The sequence below is a fragment of the Nomascus leucogenys genome, chromosome 18 (assembly GCF_006542625.1).
Source record: "Nomascus leucogenys isolate Asia chromosome 18, Asia_NLE_v1, whole genome shotgun sequence".
NCBI classification, from domain to species: domain Eukaryota; kingdom Metazoa; phylum Chordata; class Mammalia; order Primates; family Hylobatidae; genus Nomascus; species Nomascus leucogenys.
The window spans coordinates 25,099,502-25,122,219 of NC_044398.1; the positions used below are offsets into that span (position 1 = coordinate 25,099,502).

Consider the following 22,718-nt stretch of genomic DNA (forward strand, 5'->3'; position numbering starts at 1 on the left):
TCTGCCTCTCCCCTCTGTCCCCAAGTGCCTCTGCTGGCCCTGTGAGTCGGGCCCTACAGCTCCCTGCTGTCCTCCTCCTCCTCACCATCCTGGCACTGGGCCTGTCGCCTCTGCTGCACCAGCTGCTTGTCCAGCTCCCGGAGCTGCTTCAAAAAGCCCCGGTTCGGGAGGACGCAGCGGTTCTTGGCCACTTGCTGGATGGCGTCCACCAGAGTCATGTCCTTGTGGATCATCAGGTAGGCCAGGACCAGGGTGGCTGACCGGCTGCGGCCCATGACGCAGTGAACCAGGATCTTACCTGCAGACGGAGCAGGGAGGAGAAAACCCACACTGAGGGGCAGGTGTTGGGGGCACAGGTAGGGCCCACTCCCATCGTGACTGTCACCCTCTAGCCCACAGAAAGTGACTCGGCACTGTGCCCCACAGCTGCCTCTGTAGAACGGGGACCCTCTCGGTGTCTTCTTCATAGGGTTGTTGAGAAGGCAAATAGCCCTGTAAATAACTCGATTTTAGTACAATTTGTTTGTGCTAATGAATGGCTGCTGAGCTCCTACAGTGTGGCTGGGCTGCCTTTCCCCTGAGCACCGTGGCCAGAAAGCAAGCACCCACTTCTTGATTGCTGTTTCGGGTCTGGGGGAGGCTGGTCCCAGGTTCTCCCTGGCATGACCGCACTCCTGGGGTGTGAATGTGTCCAGCTGGATGAATGTCTACCCCTGGCATTCAAATCCCACAGACCTTTCTGGAGGCTGCCGGGCCTCTGGCCAGCCCTGCTGATAACCAAAGCGTTTCTTCCTCTCCCAGAAAACAGGGTAATTCTTTCTGTCATGACTCAGTACTTGAAACAGATGAAAGCTGTAGTTCATTAAGCCTTTTGGGGGCCTGAATTCTGTTAAGTGGCAGAGGGGAGGGGAGCAAGAATTGGAAGGGAGATGGAGGGGGTGGCAGGAAAGGGGGAGGTGGAGGGAGCAGGAGAGAAAGGGGAAAAGGAGGGACAGAGGACACTCAGCTCCGGTAGGAGCTCCAAGAGCGGAATTTTGTTTCCAAGACTAGGGCATGAGGCTGGGTATGGTGGCTCACGCCTGTAATCCCAGCACTTTGGGAGGCCGAGGTGGGCGGATTACTTGAGGTTGGGAGTTCAAGCTGGGTGAATGCACATCTGTTACTATTGGAGGAGTCAGCCCTATTGAGAAGAATCAAGGTCCAGGCAACACTTTTTTTCCTTCTTGTGGTCAGATCAGCTGAGACCCATCATGCCAGAGCACATCTCTTACAGTCACAGGGGCCAGCACTATAACTGTGTTGGGCTTTTATTTCCCAACTTCTGTCAGAGCTCCTAGGGTCTCCCTGGCCAGAGCACACTTGTTGCAGTGGGAGAGATCAGCACCCCTCTCATGCTTGGAGATACTTTTCTTCATGACTACAGTCAGAGCCCTTGAGGCATGCCTGACCAGAGTTCATCTTTAGGAATAGCAGCAGCTAGTGCATACCTATGCTTGCAGGTCCTTATGTTCTCACATACAATCAGAGCACCTGGAGTCCGTGTGGTTAAAGCCTGGCCAACATGGCAAAACCCCGTCTCTACACAAAAATTAGCCAGTCGTGGTGGTGCACCTGTAGTCCCAGCTACTCGGGAGGCTGAGGCAGGAGAACTGCTTGAACCCAGGAGTTAGAGGTTGCAGTGAGCTGAGATCGCGCCACTACACTCCAGCCTGGGCGACAGAGCAAGACTCCATCTCAAAACACGAAAATCCAAATTCAGAATCTCTACTGCTCCTCAATTGCATGCTTTTAGGAGTGACTGGAAGGTAGGCCTCTGTCATGAAAATCAGACACGGGCTAAGGCTGTTACCCTGCACCATGCCCCGCCCCCCAGCCAGGTGTGCTCCTTGCTAAGCAGACTCCTTCCTTGCTTTCAAGAGATGCTCTCTGCCCATCTCTCATGCACTATCTGGGAACCTGCCTTTCTTAGCAACTTGCAAAGAAATTCTGGTAGAGCCCTTACTTCTTCCCAAGAGGTTCTAGGTGTGTGGAAGTTCTGAGAAAAAAGGTGCAAGGTGTATTATGAACTGCCGGGGCTGGAGGGAGATAGGGCAAGAGACCCTGCAAACAGTGAAAATCGGCCGGGCGTGGTGGCTCACGCCTCTAATCCCAGCACTTTGGGAAGCCGAGGCGGATGGATCACTTGAGGCCAGGGATTGGAGACCAGACTGGCCAACGTGGTGAAACCCTGTCTCTACTAAAAAATACAAAAATTCACCAGGTGTGGTGGTGGGCACCTCCCAGCTACTTGGGAGGCTGAAAGAGGAGAATCGCCTGAATCCAGGAGGTGGAGGTTGCAGTGAGTAGAGATCACGCCGCTGCACTCCAGCCTGGGTGACAGAGCGAGATTCATCTCAAAAAAACAAAAACGAAAAAAACAGTGAAAATCTGGTCGGTTAAAGCTTATTAGAAGCACCAGAGAATCAACCTCCTCCTTGAAAGCAGGCTTCATTTATTTATTCATACTTCCTTATCCATAATAGATTTTAAGATGCCTTCAAAAGCAGACTATGGACTGTTTAAGAACAAGAAAGAGCAGCCAAAAGGAGAGCGTGATACTAAAATCTGATCTTTAGTGCCTCGTGGCATTTGCCCTGGAGTTTCTTAGAAGACTTCATTAAATTAAAACCACACTAATTCACCTCGGAGGATGCCGCATCGGGGGCAGTTAAAGCAACCCAAGTGGGGTTCCTGTATTTTGTGAGTACTTCTTTTTCTGATGAAGAGTGACAAATTCAGTTTTTACAGATCCTATAAGCAGCTGGCATGACTCGCCCTCCATGATATTCAGTGACCTCTTATACAGCAAAGTCACCAGGTGCTCAAAATAAGGGCAGAGGACTCTTCTGTGAGGCCTCGGTGACAGAAGGAATCCCCGCTGGTAGGCAGGTGTCCTGATGGCGCTGCCTCTGATTAGCTCTGTGACCCTGGGCACTTCACTTGTCTTCTCTGGGCCTCTGTTTGCCCAGCTGTCAGGGCAGGACCAGGGACTGGATTATCTCTGAGATATTTTAAGAGTGACTGAGGTTGCCTGGGGAGTTCTTTCTAAAGGGTCAAGTCAGGGTAGCGATGGGGTGGGAGAGGGCCCCAGGGGCTGATTACAGCCCATGAGTATAGCTCCACAAGGAACGCTTTTCAAAAAGAGTGAAAAAGACTGGCTGTGAGAAGCCGGGTGGGGGGAATGGTGTACACTTGGCTGAAACCACTCAATGAGAACAAAGAACATAGACAAGAGGAAGCAAAGGGTGATGCCTTGCTTTTCGGCCAGACTGTCTATCCACACCGCTTACATAGAGAGTGTAAGAAACATACAAGTAGGTCCAGCACTAAAATGCCAAGCAGTGTCCCTTGGTTTTCCCTTGGGTCTGGCACTAAAATGCCAAGCAGTGTCCCTTGGTTTTCCCTTGGGTCTGGCACTAAAATGCCAAGCAGTGTCCCTTGCCTAGACACAACTGGGCCACCCACTGCATGTGGCAGGTGGGCTGAGCACCTGCCGTCCACTGGGTATGAAGTTTGTGGCATTGCTGCTCCTGAGCTAGCGGGCATTTTGTTTGGTTGCTCTGGCCACTCGGGGCACAGGTTACAACCCGATGGCCATTGGGTTGCTTTAGTCTGTCCTTTGCAGCATTTTAAGAAATTTCAATCTGTTGCCAAGACCGAAAAATCGAGTGATTTTATAATCCAGATTGGAGACTTCTGAAAAGTCAGATCTCCCACATTTGCACTGACTCTCACAAGACAAGCATTAGCTGAGGCTGAGTGACAGGTGCCCCTCTGAAGGGGTACAGGGCTGTCTGCTTAGCCACAAGTGCCCCCTCCCCACACCCCTCTGCTGTACATGCAGCCAGCTTCCTTTGTTTACATTCTGTGTGGTTCTGCAGGGTAGGCGTTTGAGCCCTGACTTGAATTCTTTAGATATGCCAGTGCAAAGGTGCTGAGAGCAGAGCCTACTCTGCCATCTCCAGTGGGATCATGTCCTGCTCCCCATCCCTAGCCATCTGGTCGAGTCCCGGCACTCCCATCCATTCATTCTATCCCACTCATAGTCTCTGATCTGAGTATCTACTCTCCTCCGTTGGCCCTTTGTTTGCTAAGTGCCACCTGGTCTAAGTCATGATCCACAGCAGCCTGACACCTCCTCATAATGTTCTGTCATCTGCCTAGGCCTAAGCTTCGACTTGAGAGCCTGATTTCTTTCTGGATTTGGCAGTGGGGGAAGACCCTAAAATTGAGTGCCAGGAACCTAAAACAAGCTTTCATATATCTTACAGTTCAAAGTTGGAATGTCTTTTTTTTTTCTTTGAGGATTGGAAACTTTATGATGATGATGTGCACATGCTGGCATGGCTATGTGCTTCACGGTGTATGACCATGCTTTATCAAATACATCCGAGAGCCTGCTGTCCACCAGGTTCTATGCTAAGCGCTTTACGTGCATTACTACTGATCCTCATTATAACCTCTGAAGGTAAATATTTTTATCACCGGATGGAGAAACCAAGGCTCAGAGAAATCACATCGTTAGTAAATTGTGTGACAGAAATGTAAACCCAGCCCTGTCTTCTCCGAAGTCTGCCAGGCCCCTTCCATGACGGGTAAGGTCTAAAATATAGTAATGGCAAGTGAGTGCATTAAACAGAAACTGAAGGATTAGGTTGTTGCAGTCTTTTTTTCATGTCAAATATGTTTTCAGTTAACTTCAAATACTATGAGGCAAATTTTACCTTGTGATGATGACTCAGTTCAGTTGCGTTTTTGATCCTGCTTGGAAACCCAGAATGTACACAGCACAAAAGATGGTTCATAAATAGACTCACAAAAGGAAGGCCTGGAAATGAGGCCTCTTCTAATACAGGCATGTTAGCTCTGAGGATATTTTTTTCATTGTGACATTGCTTTCGGAGCCAAAATAATAACAAATTGTTGGTGGCTATGGTTGGCTGTGGGGCCAGGGTCACCTTGGAATGTCCATTAAGGTCTGATATTGTCCAGCAGACCTGGCCTAGGCCCAGCCCCAGGTTGCAAGTTCCTGCACCAGACTGGTCAGTCACTGAGCCTTGTAATCACAACCTCTTGTGGCAAAAAAGGCTTTCAGTAACCGGATACCCTGAATTATGTGATGGCTCCACAAAGGGGTGTGTGACACATTGGGCTGAAGTCAGAGCACAGATCAGGGAGCTGAAGTCCTTCTGGCCTCTGTGGAATGCCACTGAAGTACACCCTGCAGCAATAACTGTATATTGTCTTACCCCCGATGCGTCCCTAAGCTGTGCCCTTCTCTCTAAAATAGCCTTGTAGCCTTTGCTGGATTAGGGTAGCCAACAGTGTATTCTGAGCACAAAGACTAGCACTGTGATTTAAAAGCTGGATAATTAACACTGGGAAAACTTGGACGCTGGAGGTGCAAAACCCAAATTATACCCCAAATACAGCGTGCCAGTAAAGCCCAGCTTGTCAGCTTTCTACTGGAGGCCTCACTAGGCTGAGTGTAACTGGGGACATGGCGGCGAGAAGGTGGGCTGTGAACTTGGGTTGGTGGGCAGGAGAATTGAAGGTCTCTCCATGGATTCCCACTCAAGTCAGCTCCCTGAGAGTTTTCTGGCATCAAAGCCCTTGGCTACTAGTTGGGTTCAGGCCCGGGCACAATTAGTGTCTCCGGCCGCAGTCCCAGCTTTGAGGGCTCCCAGACCGCCTCTGCCTTTTGAAGGCTGGCAAATGTTCTTTAGCAAAGACTCCGACCTAAAGGCCTTTTTTTCTTACGCCCTATTTCCATTCCCCAGAGCTGCAATCAAGGCCCGAACCCCACCAGCAGCACGCTGCGTGGTGCAGGTCCTTAAACCTTCACAGCTTCCAGGGGCTCGGACCTTTACCCTCCGCCACAAGCAGCCCCAGTGGCCTACCTTTGCGACAGACAGAGATTTCGCACGCGCACATCCCTCTTCCGGCCTGGGCCGCGGGCGGGGAGACCTTGGGCTAAGGGCGGAGCCTAGGCTAGGGGCGGAGCCTTAGCGGGGCGGGGCGGGGCCTAGGCTGTGGGCGGGGCGAGTCGGCGCGGGCGGGGCGAGTCGGGGCGGGGAGGGGCGGGGCGAGTCCGGGTGGGGAGGATCGGGGCGGATCGGGGCGGGGCCACGGGTCTCTTACTGTGGTCGTCGCGCAGCGCTCTGTCGATGAAAGCTGCCGCCGGGTAGAAGAAGACACTGAGGTCGAAGGTGGGCAGGTCGTCGGCCTCCACGCCGTGGTACTGGATGTCCATGTCGCGGTAGTAGTTGGGCCCAGTGTCCACGTTCCAGCGGCCGTGGGCCGCGTTCAGCACGTGCGTGAACCCCGCCTTCTGCAGCCTATAGCGGTCCAGCGCCGTCGCCCTGGGCGCAGGAGAGAGAAATCTGTGTGCGCGCGGGAAACTCAGGGGCCACCCACGCTTTCCGCCGTGAATTCCAGTTCCAGAATAAGGACTAGTTATTGCAAATGAAGTCCCAAAGCTCTGCTCTTACCCGGTCCCCTAGGCCACCTGCACTGTTTTGTGATTCTGGCTCGGCTGTCTCAAGAAAGGACAGGGTGGAGGCTGGGGTAGGCAAGCTGAGCTGTTCGTTCGTCCATTCGTTCTTTCATCATTCAGTATACACAGCGGAGCCTGGTGCTGGACTCTACGGTGGTCGCAGATGTGGACCCGCCAAATCGCCTGAAAGCCCTCCAGAATAACCTGTTCATCAGGGCTGCCTTCACCCAGCCTCTGCTCTGAACCTGCTGGATGTTTTTAGGGTTTGGAGATGGAGGCTCAACTGAATGGTTTAAAGCAAGGCCTTCCATAAGAGGATTGGATTGGGATTGGGCAAAGTTCACAAATTCACGTTGGCACGATGTGAACGGGAAAGTGTTGCTTTGGGGAGCTGTTGCCCAGCTGGGCAGAGCATTGTTCTGAGAAGGAGGGCTTTTTGAGCCATCTGTTGTTTGAATTAATTGCAGGGAAGTTCTTGAAGCCAGCAGTAAAGTTATTTAATGGGCTACAGCTTTATCTTTCTAGGCAAGAATTTCCAGGAACACTAAAGTCCTCTTGAAGTAGATGGCTCTGAAATATGACTCGATGAGAAGGCAGCATGGTGGGGCCGGAGTGGAGATGGGCTGCCAGAGGAAACACGGGTTCTTCCTGCCTGTGGGGTGGGGCAGGGAGAGGCCTGTGTCACTACAAGTGTCAACATTTGGTGATGGAGGGGAAGAAGGAGGCAAGTGTGGGCCAAGCCAAGGAAACAGCACCACCTGAGGTATGGAGGCTGGAGACAACGAAGGCCTTTCAGGAAGCATTGTCTATTTCCTGTAATCAATTATCCATCCCCAAATAATGATTTGCAATCTATTGTGTGCCAGGCACTGTGCTGGGTGCTGATGGTAAAGAAGTGAACAGGGGCCGAGCACAATGGCTCACGCCTATAATCCTGGCACTTTGGGAGGCCGAGGCAGGCAAATCACATGAGGTCAGGAGCGAGACCAGCCTGGCCAACATGGCGAAACCCTGTCTCTACTAATAATACAAAAACAAAAAACAAAAAATAGCTGGGTGTGGTGGCGCATGCCTGCAGTCCCAGCTACTTGGGAGGCTGAGGCACAAGAATCGCTTGAACCCAGGAGGTGGAGGTTGTCGTGAGCCGAGACCACGCCACTGCACTCCAGCCTGGGCGACAGAGTGAAACTGTGTCTCAAAAAAACAAAAGAAGTGAACAGGTTAGTGAAGGTCCCTCAGGAAGGTCAGATACTAATGGGGGTAGGAAATAAAAACAAGTAAAGATAATTTTAGATAGCAGTGAGAGCTATCCGAAGGACCTAAAACTTCATGACATGATACAAAATGACTGTGGTCCTGCTTCAGGCAAGGCAGTCAGGAAAGGCCACTGTGGGGAGGTGGTGTTTAAGCCAAGACTGAGTGATGAGAAGGCTGAGGAAGAGTTGGAGAGAAAGTGTTTCATCCAGGCAGAGGGAAAAAGTGCTGAGAACAGGAAGGAAGCCAGTGTGGCTGAAGTGGCAAGGGGAATAGGAGTTTGGAAAGGTAGAGGGGCTGGTTCGTGGTGGGCCCTGCCCACCATAGGAAGGAGTATTATTGCAAGTGTGGTGGACGTCCACTAGAGGACTTTAAGAAAGAAGTAAGCATTTTTTACTTTTTAAAAGATCAGTCTGGCCAGACCTCATCTGATTTTAAAGATCAATTGCTCCTGACCTCATGTGATTTAAGGTGGCTCACACCTGTAATCCTAGCACTTTGGGGAGGCCAAAGCGGGAGGGTGGCCTGAGACCAGGAGTTCAAGACCAGCCTGGGCAACATCATGAAACCCCATCTCTACAAGATATGGGTGTGCTGGCATGTGCCTGTAGTCCCAGCTACTGGGGAGGCTGAAGTGGGAGGATCACCTGAGCTCAGGGAGGTTGAGGCTGCAGTGAGCTGTGATCGCACCACCACTCAGTCTGGGCAGCAGAGAGAGACTCTGTCTTAAAAAAAAAAAAAAGAAAGAAAAAGAAAAATCAATCTGGCTGATGTGTGGGGATCCTGGATGCTAAGATCTGTGTTTGGGAGTCAAGGAGAGCTTTAGAGAGTGTTTAAAGAGAAGTGATACAATCTGGGTTTAAGAAGACATTTCCCTCAATAGCACAAAGACCAGGATTTCAGCTCAGGGAAGACGTGACAAGGGTCTGGAGCCGTACCAGTAAGAGGGTAAAACTGGCATTGCACTCCAGCTGAGGGCTCATCTCAAGGTCACTAGTAAAAGCATGTGGACAGAAGTGACCATGTTAGATGCTAGCAGGGACCAACACCCTGGGCCAAGAGGAAGCCTCACACCAGAAATATATGCCATGGCCCCTCGGCCAAGGGCGTGCTCGTCTTTCACTGGTTTCCTGGAGCTTTTTATTTGGCATGAGAACCATGATGGTGTCCAGTGTTTGGGAAGGGAATTGAGCATTTGGAAACATTTGCAGACAGCCCATCAGAACTGTGGCATGGGGAGGTGGGAAGTCCCACTGAGCCCCCCTCCACTTGGCTCTTAGTGTGGCCATTCTGACTGTGGGACACATTGTGCTTTCCATTTTTCCTCAGAAAGGTCTGCTTTTCATTTTTCGTCTTGCCCCAAAGTATGTATACAACAAACATTATGCTTTGGGGACATAGATCTGCGCCCAATTAAAGCCGCCGCTAATGCGGTCCATCTTGCTGAGTAGCAATCAACCTCACTTTGAGGTTGAGCTCAGTGGAAGAATTAAAATTAACTCTTCTACCCACCATGAAGACTGTTCTCTCTGGGTTCAGTAACTGGCTTTCAACATAATCAAGTGGCAGTTTGAGTGAATAACAGTTTGCACTTTGCCACTTTGGGGGAGTGGGGTAGATATGCAGCAAGACTCATTGCCTGACACCTCCATATCCACCACACCAGGCTGACGTTGGCTGTGCCTGAGGGAGAGAAAGGGGCTCGTGAGGACCCCGAGACCTGGTGGGTATTTGAGGCCCACCACAAGTTTTCAGGGTCTTGGCTCCCTGGACGGGAAGGGGAGTTGGTACCCTCACACATCACTCTGGGGACTTCCCCCAGCTTCGTTCACTCAGAGTTCAGTTGAGGGCTTGAAAGAGCATCCACAGCAGAATGGGAATCTGCAAATAAATGGAGTGCCTCTTACACAGATGCTGTGGGGGAGGCAGAGCCATCATCACAGACACCCATCGTCCAATCCCCAGCTGGGACAGATGCCCAGCTCAGCAATTATTGGGAGTGGGGCAGGCTCAGAGGGTGGTGTCTGACACTAGATTGCTTTGGTTTTGTTTTTAAATTTCAGGGCCAGATACATTATCTGCTCACATATGTTGAAAAGAGACTAAGAAACACAGGGGCATTTTGAGGTGATGGGCATGGAGAAAAGGCCGTGTGCCCCGCTCCTGGGTCCACATAAATGCCTCTGCTGAGGGAGAGAAGACTTCAGAAAGAAAAGCGGATTTAAGAATGTACTTCCAGAGTCTAGATGACACAGGAGCTTTAGTTTCTGGTTAGGCACAATCCTAGATGTGATCAATCTGTTCAATTTTTAGATAATAAATATGTCATCTCATGACAAAAATAACACATGCTCAATGTAGAATGTAGAAAACATACTCCCCCCTCCAAAAAAATCACCTGTATTTCCACTCCCCTGGAGATAAAGGCTATTGTTAGCTTTTGATGTAAGAACCTCCCATTGTTTCTCTATGCATAGATTTGTATATTTTATAGAAAGATTTTTTTTGGTACAATACTATATATATAAAGTTTCAAAACCTTTGACATGATATATTGTAAACATCTCATCTTCCTATAGCAACATATAAGACTTCAATAACTGCATGCTATTTCATTATATAGGTAAGTCCCAATTTTTTCTTACCAAACATTTTGATGTGTTTCTTTGGGCGCTCCTCTGTTTATGTCTGTAGGAGACATTTTTAAAAGTGAAATTGCTGGGTCAACAGATATGGCCATTTTAAAATACATTTGGTACTTGTTACTAAATTACCCTACAGAAAACTTGCTAAAATTGCTAAAAATTGCAGTCCGTATTCTTTGTCAATTTCATAGACAAAAACAATTAATGGTATCGTGTTTTCACTGATTCATTTTAGCAATGACAGACATCGTTTACACATTTGTTGGACTCATGCAGTTTGCTTTTTTTTTTTAACATTTTTTTGACTCTTCCCAGTTCATTGGAATCATGTAGTTTACTTTTTTTTTTTTTTTTTTTGAGACAGAGTCTCACTCTGTCGCCCAGGCTGGAGTGCAGTGGCGCAATCTCGGCTCACTGCTCACTGCAACCTCCGCCTCCCAGGTTCAAGCAATTCTCCTGCCTCAGCCTCCCGAGTAGCTGAGATTACAGGCGTGTGCCATCATACCTGGCTAATTTTTGTATTTTTAGTAGAGACAGGGTTTCACCATGTTGGTCAGGCTGGTCTTGAACTCCAGACCTCAAGTGATCCACCTGCCTTGGCCTCCCAAAGTGCTGGGATTACAGGCGTGAGCCACCATGCCTGGCCTATGCAGTTTACTTTTGAAGAACACTGTCAGTCATATCCCCTTTTTGACTCACTTCTCTTGAACTCTTCTCCCTTCCTGTGAACTTCCAGCCTAGCTCTGGATTCAGACTCCATATTGGAGGAGGGCTGAGGAAACGACTTCCTTCTTGCATGGCCCAATTTCCTCAGCTAAGCCCTTCCCTCCCTTCCTGCTTCTCTGGCCTGGCCTGGACACCTGCCAGCCCCTCTGGAGTTGTTGTTCCCAGGAAGCTCGCTTCAAAGCCCCACCCTGGAGGAATGACAGATAAGCTGCCTCTCCATGAGGCGGTTTTCTTGGGCAGTGCTCCTGACATTTCACTTGTTCAGACCCCTTGTCACCCTCCTGTTGTCAGCCTAAATACCTCAGCCTGTGCCAGCAAGCCCATTTTCCCAGGCGTGTGCTCTCGCACAGAGGGGAGGAGGCGCAAGCCCTGAATATATACATCTGTACAACCCCCCCGCAGCTTCCTTCAGGCAGCAGCAGGCTGCTCCCATGTTGCACAGACTCTACATTGGACATTGAAGGAAGTCCCCTCATGATCGGGGCGGTTCCCCACACTCTAATGTCTGTGGAGAATCCGCACATTTCCCGCACCTGATTATGGACTTCTGTTTGCTGACAGGCTGTACCTTGCCATTTCACACCTTATTTTTTCGGATGGGTGTGACACTGTCATGGTCACACATCATTTCATGGGCGTGGCCTTGATGATGACCTTCCCCAATGGAGTCTCTTGTTTTTGAGACAGAATTTTGCTCTTGTTGCCCAGGCTGGAGTGCAATGGTGCGATCTCTGCTCACTGCAACCTCCACCTTCTGGGTTCAAGCGATTATCTTAGCTTAGCCTCCCAAGTAGCTGGGATTAGAGGTGCCTGCCACCACACCTGGCTAATTTTTTGTATTTTTAGTAGAGACAGGATTTCACCATGTTGGCCAGGCTGGTCTCAAATTCCTGACTTCAGGTGATCCACCTGCCTCCACCTCCCAAACCCAGTGGAGTCTTAACCGTGCAGTCTTGAGTGTGCCCGTTCCTTGAAAGTGGACTTTAAAACAGTGGGAACATTTCTGGCATGTGATCTCGGTTAATTCATCTGATGGGAAAGTGAATTGAACTGGCCTTCCGGTGTCTTGGGTGTTCTTGTTACTTGATGGTGAAGCTCCTCCGTGTTGAGGCACCTGAGAAAACATAGGGCTGACAGCTGAAACTGATGCATGAACTGAGGCGGCAGAACCGCTGGGAGCCTCTGTTTTCTTTGTTTGCTAAACAGCACCGATTACACTGGCAGTACTTTCTTTGTGAGAGTCTTGTGAAGTTGAATGATGCAATATTGAAGCTTCTTTGAGAGGTTAAAAGATGACTCCAGGTGGAAAAGGCAGTGGAAAGATGTATGTCAGAATGTGCTTATCCCATGACAAAATGTGGTAATGGGATTATATGTAATTTAAATTTTCTTGTTTTTGTCTTTCTACATTTTGTACATTTTCAGTAATGAACGAGTCATATATTCATTTACTATGTAAATGTATAGCATGATTTGTATTGCTATTTCCTTAGTTCTCAAGAGAGACCATTGTAGAGGCATAAGGTGGCCTCGGGGTTTTTAACTTCTGCTGGAAATCTCCTGTCTGCCCCACTCTTCCAAACTCTGTTCCTCCAAGGGTGGAGGTGAAGAGAAGAGAATACCCAGGAGGCCTGGTTTTGAGAAATGCTGTCGTGTGAGTGATTGGACTTGGCATTTGCCTAACCATGCAAGGAGATGGTTTATGTTGCTTGAGGCCTTGACTGCTAAGCCATGTTCTGGGAATGAGAAGGCCAGGCCAGGGCCTCAGCCTTCTCTCCCTGACCGTCTTGCCTATGACCGCTGCCCAGCTGTGCCTCAGTCGCCTTCAGTAGTTGGAAGTCCTAGTTATTTTCAGGTAACGCCCAGCATGTTAAATTGGCAACCTTGAAGGTGTTTGCTGCATCCTAAACTGACCACGCCACCCACACCTCGAAGAAGAAGGTTAATTTCATCCCTGCTCGGTGCCTTAAGGCGGAATTAGTTCCTCCTTTTTGGAAGGAAGGAGTTGTCTCAGCTCACTGACTTGCCTTCACTTCACTTCCCAGGCTCTCGACGCCAGGCCAGCCATGGAGATGCCTCTGGCTTCTGAGGCGGACGGTCAGAAGCAGAAAAGCAGAAAGGACAAGACAGAGGTTCCCTGGAAAGCCAGCTTGGGCCGGGTGGGTGGGGCAGGCCGCAGGCCTTGGCAGGAATCTGAGCCCAAATACCAGACCTTGGAGGCAACTGTAGTTTACACAAAAACAAGGAGCTCCTGAGGGCCCCCACCATTCCATGAGCAGCGGAAGTTTAACCTCACCTTGGCACTGGCTCTCTGACACCTGCGTTGTGGAGAGGGAAGAGAGATTTCTCAATTATCCTGTTTCAGCCAAGCCTTGTCACTGGAGGCTGCCCTGCCTAGGAATTTGCAATCACTTTGATGGTAGCCAGGATATTTCCCCTCCTGCTGACTATAGGGAAAAAAAGGACTGAAAAAAGATTTTGCTAAGCAAATGAAAGATGTGAATGAGATTAAAGTGAGAATATTTAAATTACAGAAACTTAGTGCTTTCGAGCGTACTCAAGCATTTTTGAAGCACCCATTTAGGGACTGCTGATTGATAAGAGGTGATGAATTATTCTTATCTCATCATTGACGCCAGTCCCTGGCTCTCTGGAGGGCAACACTTGGTTAACCTAATTTGAATCTAATTTGAATGACTTAAAAGTAATAAAACAAGTGTGTGCTTGAAACTAATAAAGCCTAATTCATTTAATAGGCCATTTCTTAAATAATTTTATTTTAGAGCTGGAAGGGAACCTTTGAAATCATCCTTTATTTTACAAATAAAGAAACTGAGTCCCAGAACAATACAATGCTTTGCCAAAGGCCACCCATAGTTGGTGGCCACCCACACACAGTGGGGACTGGGACGCTGTGCTGAGTCATGCTTGAGCCCTCCACTCTACGCTGAGCCTGCAGTTCCACTTGTGGCAGATTCAGACCCCTATTGAGTTAGAGGAATGAGTGGGGAGTGGGTGGCTACACCTTGTGTGAAGAAGACTTCTCCGGAACCCCAGGAATATCTGCAAGGTGGCCAGCCAGGCCCCACCCCTTCGACCCCTCTGCTCAGCCGGCAGAGTGAGCACCCTCCATGTCACCCTCCTGTTTGTAGCCTTTTCTCATCAGGCTGCAGTGGCAGGGCCACCTTTCCCTTCCCCTGGGCTGCTGAGCAGTGAGGACTTGGAATTACCAGGCAGCCCACTTGGTGAATCCCCTTGAGCTAACCTGGGATTGAGAAAATGCTTTAGCAATTTTGAAACCCGCAGGCCCAAGGAACTTTGATATGGCTGCCTTCTTAGGCCTTAGGTCACCTCCCTGGAAGGCCTAGGAGGGCAGGCCCTCCTTCCAACACTCTGCCCTGGGTCTTGATAGAATCTCATGGGAGAAATCTGACCCAGGGTTGTTTTCTCTCCTAAGGCTTCTCCTAGCATGGGGGACCCTGCGTGGCAAGGCACAGTGACTGTTCTTTACCTTCCTCATACACTGTGAATCGAATTTCCAGAACCTGCCTGATTTGTCATAGTTCAAACTTGATGAATGTATTGGGCACTGTGAGACATGTTTTGCTTGCATTAACGCATAGAATCCACATAGGTGAAGACGCTGAAAGTCACAAAGCTTGAGTGACTTGCCCAAGGCCACACAGAAACCAGTATTCAGTCCAGACACTGTGGCTCCAGAGCAGATGCTTGGCCGCTCCACCTCTCTCCACAGAAAGGAGCAGGGAAAAGAGTGAGCTTCATCTTAGAGGTACATATGCCCCCCTGAGGGCCCAACAGTCACTGGCCTGGGCTCCAAGGCTAGATAGTAGCTTTGGCCATCCCAGGACATCCATCCTTACTCCTGGGTCCTGACCTCCTTCACTTCCAGAGCCTTGGTACTGGGCTTTCAAAAATCTTAGGTGCTTTTAGGGAAAGAAAAAACCTAACCAAAATGTAAATATCAAATTAAAACTGAGGCTTTGTGCATGAGGAACGAGCTTGGAGCTTTTGGCTGCTTTGGGCAACCCCTGCAAAGAGACCAAGAAACACAGGCAGCCTTGCCTGCTCACAGCCCAGGTTATAACCTTTGCATGGCTGCATTGGTGGTGGAGTTAATTGCTCTTGCAATAAGCATCTGTGAGTCTCATTAACCTTGTTAAGTGAGTGTCACAGCAATCAGGGACAAGCACCACGCCATGCTGACTTGAGGCTCCGTCCCTCAGCTGGGGGTGCAAGTCTCACACACCTGTGTGTGCTTGTATTGGGGCTCGATTAGGCAGAGTTGGATTGAATTAAAAGGGCAGTGGCATTTTCCATTTTCTTGGTTGAAAGAAGCAAGTTCAAGGTCAAACATCAAGGAGGCAAGCATATTTTATCGTCTAGCACTCAATTAACTAGACCACGTCAGTTCTGCTCAGACACTCAATGGTTTTCCGAATGAAGTCCCTTGGCCATCATTCACCCTTCCATGAGCTGGCCCTGGCCTACCTTTCCAGATTTCTTTTTTGTTAACAATAATATTTGCATTTGTCTATTACTTTTTTTTTTTTTTTGAGACGGAGTTTCGCTTTGTCGCCAGGCTGGAGTGCAGTGGTGCTATCGCGGCTCACTGCAACCTCCACCTCCCGGGTTCACACCATTCTCCTACCTCGGCCTCCCGAGTAGCTGGGATTACAGGTGCCCGCCACCACGCCAGGCTAATTTTTTTGTATTTTTAGTGGAGACAGGGTTTCACCGTGTTAGCCAGGATGGTCTTGATCTCCTGACCTCGTGATCTGCCTGCCTCGGCCTCCCAAAGTGCTGGGATTACAGGCGTGAGCCACCGCGCCCGGCCACACCCGGCTAATTTTTGTATTTTTAGTAGAGGTGGGATTTTGCCATGTTGGCCAGGTTGGTCTCGAACTTGTGACTTCAAGCAATCCACCTGCCTCGGCCTCCCAAAATGTTGAGATTACAGGCGTGAGCCACCGCGCCTGGCCAATAATTCTTCAAGTTGAGGAAAAGGTAAAATAACCTGCCCAAAGCCAATGCACCTGACCAGGAGGCTGTGCCAGATGGCATTATTGTTAGAAAGTTTGCAGCCCCTCCGGCCGTGCTAGTTATACTTTCCTGCCCCACTGACATGAGGCTTTGGCGTGGACTTGCTTTTGCCAGTGAAATGTGGGCAAAAATGGCGTGTGTCACTTCTGTATCAGCTTATGGCTTGCTAGGTCTCTCTTTTCTCTCTGCTGCAAGGCCGGCAAGATCCCAAATCAGGGCTGCTCTATCAGCCTGGGTCCTAGAGTAAAGTGGCTGGGAGCACAGCAGAGCTGGCCCACCATGGACTGCAGTGTGAGTGAGAATCATTGCTGTGGCAGGCCGCCAAAATGTTGGGGTGAACTATTAGACTAGCACAGCTAATCGAAACTGACCACACAGCAGCAGAATTTGGCTTAATCTCAGACCTTCTGAAAGTGTACCACATTCATCCCCTATATTCCAGATGAATCCCCCTGCTTTTCTCACCTCTGTAGCTATTCCCATCCTGCTTCCTCTGCCTGGAAGTTCTTTGAAATCCTACCCATCTTCAAAAGTCGAGCCTGGTTCCATGTCTTCTGTGATCTTTCTCAGATCCATAATAGCACCAAGCACTTACTGAGCATTTACTACGTGCCAGATACTACTCTAGCATTTGTTTGATTTCATTTAATCTTCACCCCGTGAGATAAGTCCCATTATTGTTGCCATATAAGGTGAAGGTAAAATAATTTGTCCAAGGTCACACAACTGGTAATTGGCAGAGCCAAGACTCAAACCCCGTGCTCCTTCCCCTCCAGTACTCACTGCTGTTTCTGTTCCCTGTTACATTTCTACACATCTCCTCCCTCTCCCCTCCTCAACTCTGAAATACCTTCTGTACCTGACTGGACTGACCATGTTTTTTTTTTTTTCATCTGGATTTGAGTATAAATTTTACCCCTTTCTGGTGGTGAGAACTTGGGCTGGTCACTTGATTTCTCTGAGCCTCAGTGTCTTGTTTTTCTCCCCTGCAGCTCCAAGCAAGGTGTCCAGTAAAGGTTACTGGCTGACTGAATGAATGAATGAACTCTCTGAGCTGTGACTTGTCCATTTGTAAAATGGGAATAATAATGGTTCCTCCTTTATAGGGTTGTTGAGGAGTCTAAATGACGCCTAGCACAAGGCATGACACCTAACACCTAAGAATTCAATACAACTTAGCTATTATTATTATAAGCCATAGGAAAGGTAAATACAGTATATAATATACAGAAAAAAAGCTTACTTCTCACTATGGGGATTGGAGGAAGCTAGCTTCATGGCAGAAGTGACTTGAATGGACTTTGAAGAACGCATAGGATCTGGACTTGGACATGAGGTGCAGGGAAAGACATTTTAGACAAAGGGAATAGCATGGATAAAGATACAGAGACAGTTTAAGTTTTAAAATCTTCATCACTCTTTCCTCAGTTGTACCATTTCTAGGGTCAGATCTAAGGAAATAATTCTAAATATAGAAAAAACATTATGTGTAAAGATGTCCACTGCAGCGTTGTTTATAAAAGTGAAAACATAAAAATAACTGATATGCCCAACAATAAGGAAGTAGTTAAACAAATGCTCTTCTGTTCATCTGATATACTGTCATGTCTATTGTAATTAAATATATAAGAAGTAATAAAAGAAAATGTTTATGATTGATGCTATGTGAGAAATAAGAGAAAATGAATAATCATTATAGTTACAATTATATAAAAGCAAATTCCAAAACCAAAAGTAATATTCGGAAAGTCTAGGAGGAAATATACTACTATATTAATAGGAGTATCTTTGAAGTAATGGCCTTTGGTGATTGCTTTGGGATATTGAAAGCAATCTTTCTTACATTTATCATTTTTTTATTATCATAGCTAAACTTTACTGAGCACTTCCTATGTACTAGGCAGTGCACTATTTTACACACATTACCCAACTTAATCCATACAGCCCTATGAGGAAGGTTATTAGCCTCTTACAAATAGGGAAACCGAGACTTCTCTATTTACACAATAAGCATATGTTACTTTTTTTTTTTTTTTTTGAGACAGGGTCTCACTCTGTCACCCAGACTAGAGTGCAGTGGCACAATTACAGCTCACTGTAGCCATGACCTCCTGGGCTCAAGTGATCCTCCTACCTCAGTCCCCCAAGTAGCTGGGACTATAGGTACTTGCCACCAAGCCCAGAAAATTTTTAAAAATTTTTGGTAGAGATGGTGTCTCGCTATATTGCTCAGGCTGGTTGCAAACTCCGGAGCTCAAGCAATCCTCCCACCTTGGCCTCCCAAAGTTACGGGGTTACAGGAGTGAGCCACCATGCCTGGCCTATTACTTTCATTATAGGAAATATTTACCACATTTATTTAATATTTTGTTATTAAAAGACTAGAGATGTCAGTCCCTCCTTTTTTTTTTTTTTTTGCTACTTCAAACAGTGTTATAATAAGCATTGTTGCACATATTTTCTCATTATTGCTACTCTTATTTCTGTAAATTACATTTCTTAAAGTGATGTTTTGGGTCAAAATATATGTGTGCCTTTTTTATTTTGAACTAATTTTAGACTTACAGAAACGTGCAAATATCACATGGAGATTGGCAATAAAAAGGAATAAAATACTGATACAAGTACAATTTGGATGAACCTGGAAAACATTATGCAAAGTAAAAGAAAGCCAGGAACATATTATAATATTCCATTTATATAGAATGTCTAGAAATCAGTAAATCTATAAAAACAGAAAGTAGATTGGTGGTCGCCAGGGCCTGAGAGGCAGGTAGGGAATGAGGAGTGACTGTTTAGTGGGTTCAGGGTTTCCTTTTTTTTATTATTATTATACTTTAGGTTTTAGGGTACATGTGCACAATGTGTAGGTTTGTTACATATGTATCCATGTGCCATGTTGGTTTGCTGCACCCATTAACTCGTCATTTAGCATTAGGTATATCTCCTAATGCTGTCCCTCCCCCCTCCCCCCACCCCACAACAGTCCCCTGAGTGTGATGTTCCCCTTTCTGTGTCCATGAGTTCTCATTGTTCAGTTCCCACCTATGAGTGAGAACATGCGGTGTTTGGTTTTTTGTCCTTGTGATAATGTATTGAGAATGATGGTTTCCAGCTTCATCCATGTCCCTACGAAGGACATGAACTCACAGGGTTTCCTTTTGAGGTGACAAAAATGTTCTGAAATTAGAGGGTGGTGATGGTTGCACAACTCTGTAACTATAAGAAAACCTCTGAATTGTATACTTTAAAAGGGTAAACTTTACGGTCTATGAATTATTTCTCAATGAAGCCAAATTCAAAGAAGAAAACCTTAGAGAGTTTCTGTACACCCCTCTCCTTCCTTCCCGTAATGTTCACAACTGAGAAATTGTGGGTAAATTGTGGCACAGCTAACTATGGATTAGTAAAAGTATACAACAGTATGTATATATAGTATGGGGTTTTGTTTGTTTGTTTTGGAGACAAACTGTTGCTCTATCCCTCAGGCTAAAGTGCAGTGGCACAATCTTGGCTCACTGCAGCATTGCTCTCCTGGTCTCCAGCAATCTTCCTGCCTCCCCAGTAGCTGGGACTACAGGTGTGCACCACCATGCTGGTGCTTTTTGTTTTTTGTGGGGTTTTTTTGTATAGACAAGATCTCACTATTTTGCCCAGGCTAATCTCCAACTCCTGCCCTCAGGCGATCCTCCTGCGTCAGCCTCCCAAAGTATTGGGATTACAGGTGTGAGTCACAGCACCCAGCCTATGATTCATTTTTAATTGTTTAAAAAATATATAGGCCTGGATGCAGTGGCTCACACCTTTAATCCCAGCACTTTGGGAGGCTGAGGCAGGTGGATCACCTGAGTTCAGGAGTTGGAGACCAGCCTGGCCAACACAGTGAAATCCTGTCTCTACTAAAAAATACAAAAATCAGTCAGGTGTGGTGGCAGGTGTCTGTTACTCCTGCTACTCAGGAGGCTGAGACAGGAGAATCACTTGAACCTGGGAGGTGGAGGTTGCAGTGAGCCAAGATTGCACCACTGAGGGACATCTCAAAAAAAAAAAAAAAAAATAGCTGGGTGTGGTGGCGGTGCATGCCTGTAATCCCAGCTACTCAGGAGGCTGAGGCAAGAGAATCGCTTGAACCCAGGAGGTGGAGGTTGCAGTGAGTCAAGATGGTGCCACTGCACTCCAGCCTGGGTGACAGAGGGAGACTCCATCTCAAAAAAAAAAATAAAAAGTAAACCCTTTATATGTGAGTATATGTTTCCTTATGTTGGCAATAGCCCACACAAGGTAGTAGAAGTATGCAAGTAAATTTAACACTGGTTAGTCAGGGGTAGAATTAAGAGGGGACAGTTTGTCTTTATAACCCTCTACCTCATTTAACCTAGTGTAATTAAGCATGTCATATTTGTAACTTTTTCAATTTAAAAAAAGAAAGACGAAAGGCAAGGGATGCTTACCCTGGATCTTCCTATGGCTAGACGATTATCTCTAGATATTAAGCAGCAAGATGTGTATTAAATCACACATAGACCAGGCACGGTGGCTCACACCTTTAATCCCAGCACTTTGGGAGGCTGATGTGGGCAGATCAACTGAGGTCAGGAGTTGGAGAACAGCCTGGCCAACGTGGTGAAACCCTGTCTCTACTAAAAATAAAAAAGTAGCCGGGTGTGGAGGCAGGTGCCTGTAATCCCAGCTACTTGGGAGGCTGAGACAGGAGGATTGCTTGAACCCAGGAGGCAGAGGTTGGAGTGGTGTGACCAGCCGAGGTCACACCACTCCAACCTGCACTTCAACCTGGGTGACAGGGCGAGACTGTCTCGAAAAAAAAAAAAAGAAAGAAAAAGAAAATAAATACAATAACATATGGAGGGGTCCTACAGCATCTGCTCCGTGGTGAGATGGAACATGGCTGGAGTCCTGGAGAGTGGAGGGAGGAGCAGTTAAGAACAAGCTTCTGGGTTGGGCAGAGCTGCATTTTAATCCCAGCTCTCTGCCACCGACTGAGCTGTGGGACTTGGGCCGGTTATTTAACTGCTCCGTGCCTCAGTTTCCCTATCTTTATAATGGGATTAATTAGCCTCTATCATTGGGTTATCAGGAGAGTAAAATGAGATCATGCATGCAGGATGCTTAGCACAGTGCCTGGCATACAGTGTTCAAGAAAGGATAGTTGTTATCATTATTAATATTATTTACAGTAGGTGCATCTCAGTTGTGTAGGGAGTGGAGAATGGTGGTTATAAAAATCTAAAGGAGGTGACAGTGACCTAAACTTAGGCTCCCATACTTCCAGGCATATATTGATGTGTTCCTGCGCCATCAACCTAAGAACTGATTTTATTCTTGAGGGTATTATAGCTAGCTAAAATAAAAGACTACATTTCCCAGTCTCCCTTGCAGCTAGGGACAGAGGAAGTCTGGGATGGGACTTCGCTTTGGGAAGATGCCCTTCTGCTCTTTCTTTCCCTTCTGCTGTCTGGGTCCTAGAGTTGATGGCTGGGGTCCTGGCGGCAATCTGGGACCCTGCAGCACCTGGAGGGAAGAAGCCACGTCCCCAGGACAGTGGCGCAGAAACACAGGAGTCTGAGTCCCTGATGACCCTGCAGTGGCCATGCCAGCCCCAGCCCACCTCCCTCCGCGCTTATATGTGAGAGAGAAATAAACCTCTATCTTGCCTAAGCCTTTGTTTAGGTTTTCTGTAATGTGAAGATAAGCCCAGCCCTAACTAATTGAGTTCTCACAGAACAACTACAAATTCCAAAGCCCACGGCTAGGAGGTGGCGCAGGGCGTGGCCTGGGGAGGGGCTGCTGCCGGCTCCCAAGCGAGCCTGGGCCTGGGCACTTACTCATCGCCAATGTAGAGCTTGGGCCAGACCTCGTTGACGTGGGTGTACTGGGGACTGCCCTTCCAGAAGAGCCGCTCCAGCTCAAAGGCTCCAGGGGTGCAGTAGTCCTCCTCCTCCCCTTCCTCCTCCATCTTCGGCGACAGCCTCTTGGCAGATGAGTAGGCATTCTTGAGGCTTGTCTTCACTTCTCCAGATGTCATTTTAGAGCCAAGGGATTTTCTCTCCTTTCTGCAGCTGGTTGTGAGAGAGAAGCAGGATGGGGTTTAGCAGGGGACACTGAGGCAGGGAATAGGCTTTAGAAAAAGAGGTGGGAATAAGCTTATCTTAAAATTTGGCGAGAGTTTCCCCAACCTGCTATGCCCCCGCTTCCTCTTCCCAGGCCACACAGGTAAACAAGGAAGGCCATGATAGCAGTTAAATGACACTTCCCCAATGTTCCAATCTTTCTAGAGTAGGAGAGCTGGGGTCCTTGGACGTGGGCCAAGGTGGGCTCTGGAGCTAAGAAATCCTGCAAGCAGCCAGTCCCTTCCCACCTTTCTTTAGACTTTACTCCTTTGGTTCTTACTTTTTCCTTTATCTGACTGAAACCTACTGGTTTGGTCCATTTGGGACCCAAAATAGGAAGGCCCAGAAGATCCCTGACATTCCAGGCCC

The 22,718-nt window shown here is 47.9% G+C and overlaps 1 protein-coding gene across 1 annotated transcript; it reads right to left on the minus strand.

The window, feature by feature from the left end:
• DUPD1 (dual specificity phosphatase and pro isomerase domain containing 1) lies at nucleotides 1-22,327 on the minus strand. Its single transcript, XM_003271276.2, has 3 exons — nucleotides 22,065-22,327; nucleotides 6,181-6,401; nucleotides 1-298 (listed from the first exon to the last, which is right to left on the minus strand). Exons 1-3 carry the CDS (start codon nucleotides 22,262-22,264, stop codon nucleotides 54-56), a joined length of 666 nt encoding a protein of 221 aa, XP_003271324.1. The 5' UTR covers nucleotides 22,265-22,327; the 3' UTR covers nucleotides 1-53.
• Between the last annotated feature and the right edge of the window lie 391 nt (nucleotides 22,328-22,718).